At 41.5% G+C, this 10,950-nt stretch overlaps 1 protein-coding gene across 1 annotated transcript; it reads left to right on the plus strand.

Annotated features, from left to right (window-relative positions):
• The first annotated feature begins 1,674 nt into the window (after positions 1-1,674).
• On the plus strand, positions 1,675-9,371 carry LOC139720229 (uncharacterized). The gene is made up of 5 exons (XM_071631593.1): positions 1,675-1,732; positions 4,524-4,775; positions 5,808-8,075; positions 8,490-8,629; positions 9,153-9,371. Exons 1-5 carry the CDS (start codon positions 1,675-1,677, stop codon positions 9,369-9,371), a joined length of 2,937 nt encoding a protein of 978 aa, XP_071487694.1.
• The last annotated feature ends 1,579 nt before the right edge of the window (positions 9,372-10,950 follow it).

The following is a 10,950-nucleotide window of genomic DNA, read 5'->3' on the forward strand; positions in this document are numbered from 1 at the left end:
ATTTTAAATAAAAAATCATAAACGTGTAAAATAAAAGATGAAAATCAGGCTTCAGCGTCCTAGATCCTGTAGTAGGTTGCAGCCTTATGGCGGGCAGGGCAACTTCCTGGAAAATGATGATTAACTCGAATACCCGTAATTTCATGAGTACTTTTACAACTGTAAGTTATGTAACGATTTCCCAGACAACCAGAACAATTATTGCAGAAAGTTTTCCGGTCCTTAATATTCATATTCTTTTCTAACATATCAGCGACTAGTGTTTGTGAAGTGCATGGGTGCCATTTTTTAAAAACAGGTCACTAAAACTTAAAAGAGCTACAAATTTGAATGAGTATGTTGTACATTTCATAAGTGGAAATCGCGGCTGCGAAGTTACTTTGTCGAAAGCTAAATTCTTCAGTTATTCCGTATCTTGGATTTTGCCTACTTCACTTGGATGAAGTAAATGGACCATATCAAAGTTAAGAATTGCTTTTCATGGCAACCGAGCAGACGTCGTTCGATCACTCCCGAACGTTTTGGTTGGTTTGTTTGTTCGTTTTGGTTGCCTTGTTTGTTAGATTTTTTTTTTTGACGAGTACGATGGGTGATGTCGCAGCTGCCCGAGACATTCAATCGCAGAGTTCCACTCGGTCGATCGTTGCAGTTTTGCAGTCTACATCTGGCTGTGTCAGGAGCCGCAGTACACGAACACCTGCTCTAATTGCACGTTTTAACCCATTACCTGCCAACTGATTCATGCACACCTAGAACGCATGGTTGCCTAACCTTTACATATCGCCGTTGACGAGACCCTCACACAAATAGGCCTATAGTTGCATGGCAACAGAATATGAAACAGTGGTTGTGAAAAGTTAGAAGCAGCTACAATACCCTCCTACGAAAACAAAAACATTGATTAGGATCTATAAAAAAAAAAAAAAACCTCATACAATACACACATATATATCACTCACCATCCCTTTGTTTAGTTTACATTTGATATCGCTAAGAAAAATTGCCATTCACGTTGTCTCTCTTTCATGAGACGAATAAAACTTCGGCGGATTTTTGATGTCGAGCAACAACCAAAAAAAGTTCAACGCAATAATAATTCTTCTTCTTCCTGCCTGGTCCAATCAGCCGCTTTGCGTATTAACGTACCTTGTAATACATATAATTATTGCTAAAAAAAGATCTTTGTCTCTGAACGTGCCCTGTGATTATGATTGCCACCGCAGTTTGAGATTTCATGGTGAATGGTTTAATCTCAGCAGATTTTGGCGGGAGTCCCTGCTTGTTCGCAGGATGACATGTCAGTTGCTGTATATAAAGACGCACCGAATGCAGGAGATATCCACAGTTCTTTTGAGTGTTTTCCTGATAGGAAACTCTTCTAGTCGCTCAAAGTAAATTTCATGATATTCGTCTACTTCGCTAATATTTTTTGTGCCGTACACAGTTAAGTATTCTGTGTAGGTGATTAGGACTCTTTCCATTTTTAGGAATGAACCACACATCGCTCTGTTACTATTCTTTACGTTCATGTCGTTTTCCTTTTCAGAAAGGTTGAACTCGCGAGGCAGTTATTGACGTAGATCTAGGAGCATGCTGCACCTCTGAACGAACGCTTTCACCCAGAAGTAGACCAACTTGTCCGTGCATATCATTTACACGTTACCCGGAGCTAACATGCCGATCTTGTGTCCCGGAGGATCGCTATGGCGACTTGGGAAACACGTCCGCCAAGGTAATGTTTCACCAGACGGTAATAAGAGTGTTACTTTAGATTTTGTACAAAGATGATGCATGTTGGCAAATATCTATCAGTCACACTCTTTCACTTGTAAACAATGTTGTATACCATCTTCCTTTCCCTGTCATATTAATTTTCGCTGCTTTGTCGTTAATCTGATCTCACTGTCGTTTGCAATGACTGGTATATTCCCTATACGTATAGGTCCAGTCAATACTGCAAGGTAGGATTATATAGGACTTCACAAGTCTAAGGAGACATTGCCATATATGGAAATCTACATTTAAGAGATGCATTGTTTAACATTACGACAGCAGAGTTATAGAGACATTGTACTTTGCTTATACTGCTAAGATTTTCGAAATGGATGACAAAACACCCTGCATGCAAAAGTTTTGAAAATTCTGCTGTTACTAAAATAGTATTGACAAATCTTTGACCAAATGCAACATGCTAATAAATCATTTACTCAACAGTTTACTTTGTGAATTTCATGTCTTTGCAAATCGCTATATCATTTTAGAAGCATGGCTTATTTTTAACTGCACATTTCATAGCTTCATTTTACACAAATGTAGGTTTGCTAGAGTCGTTACTTGGTAGCATATAGACTAGGGAGTTCTGAAATCAGGTCCGAATTTTCAAACTCGAAACGTCGTGAAACCCGATATGTAGCGGGTGACGACGTTAATACACATGATGTTCATTGGCATTACTTTATGTCACTGTATACTACCTCCATCAGGGATGAACTTTTTGTTGAACTTGTCAAGTGCCCTATATGCCACTTTTATGCCAGTTTTCACAAAGAGCAACAGATTTTAGGAACACAAATGAGCCTCGTTTGGCTTAAGGTGAATTTTCCGCCCGAAGCTCAGAGGATTAACCCGCCTATCTGAGCAGAAAACCGAACATGAATGGATTCGTTGAAGCGCGCGGCGTCAAGTGGTGATTTGGTTTTTTACGCCTGGCTGAGAGATTTCTAGAGGGGATGTTGGTTGGGATGTTGGTCTCGCAAAATAACAAAGGTTTGCCTCCATTCATCCATATAAGATGGAGTTGAGCCCAGATTCTCCCATAGTGAGGAAACGAATGGAGAGAAACCTAGCTAGGGCTAGTCTACTTTAGGAACAAATTGTGTCAAATCTATTATTTTAAACGTAGAAAGTTAAAAACAAAATCCCCTTCTATCGCTCGTCTTGTAATCAATTTCACTAGATTGTGTACTTAGCATCAAACATTGCATTGATAGTCTATTTAAAAGATAATCTAGCATTGACGACTTTTAGGAGACATGTTTTGGTATCGACTGAATGCATGATTTTATGATAGTAATTATATACGAAATCAAACCAACTGGAGAGTTACGGGTAATAACCTCATCACCCCTTTCCTTCGTCGATTTGCTTGCTCCCGATGTCATGTGCAACTGCATATCAGGGCAATTATACCACCAGAGGACAATAACCCCCGGCTAAATACTGGTTAGTGATAAGGTAAGAGTAAAGATTAGGGTTAGAGTTTGGGTTAGGGTTAGGATTAGGTTCAGGGTTAGGATTAGGGTTAGGGTCAGGCGAAGGGTATGGGGTAATTGTCCAGGGGGTAATTGCCCTAGACCCGTGAAACTGATGTAAACGCCAACCTCTCTTATTCAGGGCCGATTTTGAAAAAGCGTGTACATGTAATATCGAGGTTCGTCTGAGTTTACCCTATTGATATTTACGGAAGCCAACTTGAACATGATCTGGGCCCCATTTCATAAAACTTGTTACGATATCAACTCTTGCTGGAATGGCTACTTCCCATAGCAACAGCCACTCAGGAAGCTGGATTCTTGCCATTACCATGGCAATTGCCATTCCAGGAAGAGTTGCTATCATAACAATAAAAAAAAAATGAAATGGGGCCATGGACTTGCACTCGAAGTGGAGGTTCCATAAAGGACTCGTCTTCATGCGATGACCATGATGACCGATCAGATCCACACATACAGTACCCCACATAATAACAGTCGATACCTACATGTTTATTATCTTCATGTTCGCTCCAAGTAGCGCGCCATGGTCAGCGAACAACATCGACTCGGCTTACAAATAAAATAGAATGAATGCAGTAATCATATTGTTGCGGCGAATTTATACTAAGTGAGTGGGAATGAACGTGAAAATGAATTTGATATTTCCATTTATAAGTATTACTCTATTGTCTATTCCTATGACTAGGTACAAGACACAAATTGCAATTGTGTCATAACAGTGGTGATGATAAGACTGGTGATAATCACAAAATGCTACTACCACAACTACCGATAATGATGATGATGATGATAGTAGAAATAATGATAATTATAGTGATGATGATAGTAGTAATAGTTATAACAATAATAATATTCAGATGAATATAACAATGATGATAATAGTAATATGGCAGGTCATAGTGAGGAAAAGGTACCGACTGACCAGTACCAAGCGACAAGGTTTTGAGAATTGAAATTGTCTTTTTTGACATGGTGAGGAATTAGCTCCGCAGATGCGTTTACATTGCGATACAAAGTATAAGGCATTGATACAATCTCCGTGGAATTGTACATAGAGGCGATAATAAGGTAATTACATCAATCATAGATACATACCTCATTCCTGTGGTCTCGGCACGTTTGAAAGGATTTATGTCGACACAAAGAGAAAATGATGGGAAAATCACAATTTCGTCATTTATGGCAGACGTGTCCTGAAATTGGTTAATAAAGCTGTCATCGTATTGTCTCTCTTCTCTCGTCTCGCAGGTGGACAGCGGGCTGGCCCCCGCAACGACCCGACCACGCCCCGTCCCGTGCACACGAGGGGTACGCTGGCGCACCCTTTCTCCCAGCAACAGGTGGATCTTGGTCCCATGATGTCGCCTGGTAGTGTGGGAGGGGTATACATAGGACCGGAAAGCCACAAGAAGGGATCCTCACCGACTCATGAAAAGAAACTTGCAGAAATACGATCCCCGACTGATTACTACACCAACGGTGATGTCTTCATTGGGCAAGGTAATAACATGACAGAATATGCAAGTAAATAATCACTACAATAAACCTTGATATCATTACAATAGTCCGCGTACAGTCAACTCCGCATAAGTCGATCTTGACGGGACTGACGAAAACGCATTGACTTAGAAAAAAAAAGAGCAGAGGAAAAACAGACGTAAGGCTATGTATATAAATTTGGACTTTTATTTTCATCGACTTAGCCAATTATCCGGCACATCCTACTCAGTCAACTTCCACGGAGCTGACTGTAATCTTATTCTACTCCAGAATACTACTCTACTGAGAGAGAGAGAGAGAGAGAGAGAGAGAGAGAGAAAATGAATTAGACCCCTTTGCGTTGCTTTGCTCTTTATACAGTAGTACCACAATAATGTGAAAGGTTACCTCTATTACACAATTGTGACAGCGACAAGTTGTAAGCATTACAAACAATTTGTAGATCAATCTTTTGTGACCAATAAGACTGTTTCAAGGAAATGTGAATTTCAGTGTGCTCCTTTTCGTTCGATCAAATCCAACTCTCCTTTTCCTTGTTTTATTGTATCTGTCTCAAAATCAATGTGAATGATGGTGTGGGTTTTCTCTGTAAAGTTGTTAATACATGTATATAACGATTGTATCGAAAGCTTTACCGCTGTGACTGTGAGTTGGAGAGGGGATTCTCCCTCCCTGGTTAGCACATGTGGGAAATGTAGTGTATAAACTTGGGGACTTTTGTGATGGAGAAAGCACATACGGAATTTCTCACACCAACAATTTTATATTATGTTGCAATATTAAACCTTCCAAATTGACATTTATATTCTTTCCTGTGCCGTATTTGCCATATTTGGTCAAATTTTTTTTTTCTCTCTCTCTTGGTTCCCATGTATGCACCCAAATTAAGATTTGGTTGAAATTCCAATGAGTTTCACACCATAATTATGTGTTTTGTGTGTGGGTGGGTGGGTGGGTGCCGTATTTATTATTGTGGCTCTCGATTGTCTATTAATTTGTTGTATTTCTATCTTTTTTTTTCTTTTACTCTAGGGGAATTAAACAGCAGGGAGATTAAAACCATCGATCCCGTGGCACGGAGTCATCACCCCCAGCAGAACGATACACTTAACCCTGACGGAACTTTGGCTTCCATTGTCTTCTTTGAGGAGACTTTTATGAGTGCCAAAGTTTCCAGTCCGCAGAAAACTCACCCAGCCTCATACAGAAGTAAATCAACCAATGACAACTTTCAGTCGTCAGAACAATCGACAGTATCACCAATTAAACAGCAGGTTTTACCAGATCCAAACGGTTATAGAGAGGAACGCAGTTCACGTGGTGAGCGGACTGTGCCATCTGATCAGACGTCCCCGGATAAAGCTAGTTACCATGGATACAAAAACATATTCCCCACGTGGGTTGGGCAGAGGAGATGCCTTCCCACTCTTGATGACATTGACTTTGATCAAATTGATCTGATCAGCTTGCATAGTCTTCCGACAAGCGAAGGGAAGACGATGACATCCACAGAGGAAAGAGACAAGTCTACCGCTACCACCACTCCATGGTCTGCACGAGGTGCTTACGAGCCGACAGCGCAGGCAGGCAGCGATCATTTAAATAACAACTGGATGGAATCCAATGAGGAGGAAGCCCTTATTCCTAGAAGCAACGCTGAAATTCTCTCAAAAGTTACAAATGATTGTAGAGCAGTCCTCGGCGATCTCACCAACACAAAGAATTCTGAGGCAAAAACGCAGGCTAGGAGTTCGACAAAAAGCGCTTTTCGTAAGATACCGCGCCGGATGTCAGTTGGGGAGAGACGATCAAGACGAAATCGCAGGGGCGGGAAAGAAAGATCAAGGAGCTCATCGAGGGAGTGCTTGGCGAAGCAGCGGGATGACCACACCTACGTTAATGTCGATTACATCGCGGACATCACGGCAGGTGGCTCACATCCACAGCTGGGAGACCACGGTACCACTGAAGACCACACCTACCAGAATGTCTGGTTCGCATCATCAGCAAACGCAAGGGAGCATATGCGGGATACTAGACAGGATCGGTCGGGCCTTCCTCCAAAAGGATTTCCGCGTGTTCATACAGCGATGGATGCCATGCCCAAGAAGTCGCCTAAGGCATTTCAGAAAACACAAGAGAAATTGAAGCATGGAGGCAGTGGTTATTCAAAGCTGATGGAAGAAGTAGACAGCCTGCAAAGACCATATAGTTCCAGAGTGGGACCAAATGGAAAGGACAGGACAGCTTGGAAGAATGACTTTGAGCCTCAGGGCAAGGTTGGAGAAAACGATAGTGCGACGAAGGAGATTCGTATAGACAACAGCGCTCCCAGGGTTGAGAAACTGTCCAGCACATCTTCATGGGAAAGCGCCACCAATAGTCATTCTACGGACGGTGAAGAGTGTGCCGCCATTTTGTGTAGGGGTGGTGCTCTTGGAGAATGCAGGAGTACGAGTAATGCCCGTCGTGTAGAGATTGAGGCTGTTCATACAAGGCAACATAAACTTACAGGAAAGGTCAAAACCGAACATGGCGGCAGTGACAATGAGCAGGCGATAGGAGACCACAATACTGATCGTCGAGACACTGGAAAACTTGTTGACAAGCCGTCATACATTGGCAACTCGATAAAAAGCGCCAGGATCGTTCGCACTACGTCCATAGAAGATGAGGTAAAGCAGCGGGTCTCTGATACGACCTCGAACCCACAACCTGATGGCAAAAGGACGACCTCTAGGTTTGTGCCTAAGAAGTCAGGCCACGTGGAGACGAGACGGTCGCTTCCAGCACCGTCGAGTTTGGACAATCACACTGCGCAGATCACGCCACAAAGACGATCTGCAACGAACGTGCGCGTCGTCGAGGCGAAGCTCGGACAAAAACAGAAGCGAAAAATCAGGCGAACAATCGAAGGTGATGAAATTCTGGAGGCGCTTCTGATGCAAGATCAGGAGCCTGATATAGAAACCCAACAACCTCATGGAGAAAATGAAGCAGGTCCCGAAACAACTTCTTATGGTGCCAAGCCATTTATCGACACCGTAGCAAAAGATGAAACTTCGCGGGTGCAGAAAATCATCAATGATTGGAACGAGTGTTCGAAGGGGATTGCATCCCGGCTGCAGTCTACACACAGCATAGGATCTCACGTCCATGTTCTTCCTGATCGGTCAGATGATGACTTACGCGCGCACACTTTCGCACCAAATCACAGACGACACGAAACAAAGTCTTCTGATCCAGCCGTTCGAAGGGGGAGAAAAGACAGGACAGTCACAAAAGCTGGACACACACAAAGTAAGGATACAATAACAATAACAAAGTGTATCAACAACGTTTCTTGTTGTAGGCCAATACGTGCAACGTTCTATAATATTTTGTCCTTCAAGGTAAAACAAATCATGACAATTAGCCTATGTTACGAACTCAGATTATCATTATTTCACATTTGACAGTGTTAAATGCTCCTTTTTTGTACTTGTTTACTGTCAATCATTGATGATGTATGAAGATATCCTTTGTCTGGATGTAAGAGAAAAGCCTCGTTCACCGGGCAACCCACACATATACCATGTTATTACTATGCAAGCTCTATCTGATGACGTAATTCCCCCTTTTTTCAGGATTCCAACGACAAAGCAATTCAGGTCTATATGTACTTGTTTTCATTGTGATTATTATGTTACTCTGTGCCATCTTGCACACTCGCAGATACCAGCCAATCTGTCTTCCAGCATCCTGTTGCCATGACGAAGGAGGCGGAGACTCAAGCCTTTGAGGTCAGCCGGAGTGAGGTGCGACACATCCCTTCTCTCGCCGCGTCTGCCTGTAACAGAAATGCTCGCAGATCGGTAAGTTAGAGAGGGCGTCCCTCAAAATATAGAAGTGATAAGGGCAATACTGATTTACGGGAATTAATACTGCGTACAATGTATCAGGATTATGATTTTATTTATGTATTTTATGAAATACCACACATTTAGTGTTTGAACATACAGTTGGGGTACCGGAACATGACGCGACTAATTTAATTATGGCCCCTTGTGCAAAGAAGCAAGTTCTTCAAAATCGGAATAGTCGTCCTTTTGCCAATAGTCCGTAAGGTCGTGACGATACTTTGAGAGTAGTATAGCTTGAAATCGAAACTCTGTAAGGTGGGGCCTACAGTACCCCACGAATTGGACTGCTTTGTCAGAGAGTGACGGAGAGAGGTTATGTGCGTTGCTAGAAATGGAGGGGGGGGGGAGAAATCTTTCAGCAATTTCGTTCCATTTTGCCTCTTGATTGAGGTGAAGGTTTTTATGAAGCATAAGATACGCCTGACAGAAAACCACCCTCTAACAGCTTCCTTTGCTCTTTACGTTTTCACATTAGGCATCGCCAAGCGTCATCGAGATTTACATCGCCACGCAGCCTTACGCACCAGTCGAAAGAGACGAGGTGGAGACACAACCAGGGGAGATTCTCGTTGTCAACTCGGCAATGCAGAGAGAAAACGACTGGATGTGGGTCTACATTCCGCGCGCTGATCACTTTGGTTACGTACCAGCATTTGTCGCCCGCCCTCTTGAATTTCAGTATAGCCAAGACTGAGAAAAGGGTTCGGTAGCAAAGCAGTTGAGAAAACCTTATACATGTACTGTATCTTGTGTTGGTAAGGAATATATAAACGAGTTTGTGACTCGTGAAATATCGATGTTGAGTATTCAATAACGATGCGTCTTATAAAGTATGACACAAGATTTTGTTGTCAACCGCTATACTATCAAGAAAATAAGTACTGAGACCCCATGGAAAGGGTTTTGGGATTTGCCTGTTTTGCCAGTTCACTAAGCCTGTTACATATTACAATCCAAAACTAAGCTCGGTCAGATGTTATGTATTTATTTTTGTGAACACATTGTGCTGTGATCCTGTGATTAATAATTATTGAAATATCTAAATTTGTGTTCGACCCATAGAAGTCCTAAATGTAAAACGAATGGAAAACTCATGATACGTATACGAAAAAAGACGGGGACGCCAAAACTCTTCTAAGTGTAAACGTGTACATGGGTGTTTCTTTAAATTCTATCCTGCATCCTTCAAAAATTAAGTTTAAAAAAGTAGATTGTACCAGGGAGGTGAGAGGAAATTCACCTCCCTGATTGTACATAGTATCTTTATGTGTTTGTGAAATAATTCCTGAAGCATTCCAAAATATATGCCAACAAAATGTCAACGCAATGCCAGCCACATGTTGCCATTGTAGTGCATATAACAAACAACATCGTTATTCAGCATTCTCCGTAATAATTGTAATAATGATGCAGAATTTCTTTGTCCCATTTCGAAGACGCGAAGTACTTTTCTGTTGTACTTTTTACTTTGGTTATGGTATACACGTAGAATGATTTCTCACTTTCCAACATGCGTTACAGATCAAAAAGACTTACATTATGTTAGTACAAAAACAAAGGTTGAACAGCATATCGATGATGTATCTGTAAATTCAAAGTCTATACTCGACGTGGTTGTTTTTGTTACTGTAAGTCACTGGTCCCAATAACTCTCCAAATCACAATTTCTCTTATCAATTCGGTTCTATATTTTCATAGTTTGATGTCAGATCTGTTCTTTTGTTATACAGTCCCAGTGAATTGATTCACTTAGTTTCCTAGAATATTGATCATATTAATTTTCCCACAAACTGTACAGTAAAAAAATACACATCCTGTGTGGACGAACAATATTATTTTTTAAGTGCTATTAACTCTTGAAAGCGTGTGGAGCTAGCCGCAACTGGTAAGTACATGTATATTGTATCCACATGGTTATGAAATTATGAGCCTGCTTTAAAGCCAATCTCGTCGCTTCAAAATCAGTTCCCCATTCAAATCATCAAGTAAAGCAGAGTTAATGTTTTTGTTTTTGTAAGATCTGCACATGTTTCAACTCCCCTTCCTGGTTACAGCTAATAATAGTGTCTGCATGAACATCGTATAGTGTACTTACGTGTATATCAGCTATATTGTGTCAAAATGCTTCTTAGCTATGCAACGCCAGCGGCGCCTTATATTACTACACTGTGCCACACGTTCTTGTACAGGTGTTGTAGCCATAAACCAACTCATAACCCTCGAAACGTGATCACCATTAGCAATTCGTGTTTTCTGTCTGATATGTGTTTGAG

This window comes from Diadema antillarum, unplaced genomic scaffold (assembly GCF_040938485.1).
Source record: "Diadema antillarum isolate AM-2024a unplaced genomic scaffold, OU_Dant_1.0 scf00000124, whole genome shotgun sequence".
Taxonomy (NCBI): Eukaryota; Metazoa; Echinodermata; class Echinoidea; order Diadematoida; family Diadematidae; genus Diadema; species Diadema antillarum.

What these genes read in the sequence shown, in the direction of transcription:
- LOC139720229 (XM_071631593.1), top strand. Translation starts at nt 1,675, where the DNA reads ATGCCGATCTTGTGTCCCGGAGGATCGCTATGGCGACTTGGGAAACAC. An exon ending in AAAAGCTGGACACACACAAA is followed by an intron (nt 8,076 to 8,489) that starts GTAAGGATACAA and finishes GCACACTCGCAG; the next exon opens with ATACCAGCCAATCTGTCTTC. An exon ending in ACAGAAATGCTCGCAGATCG is followed by an intron (nt 8,630 to 9,152) that starts GTAAGTTAGAGA and finishes TTTTCACATTAG; the next exon opens with GCATCGCCAAGCGTCATCGA.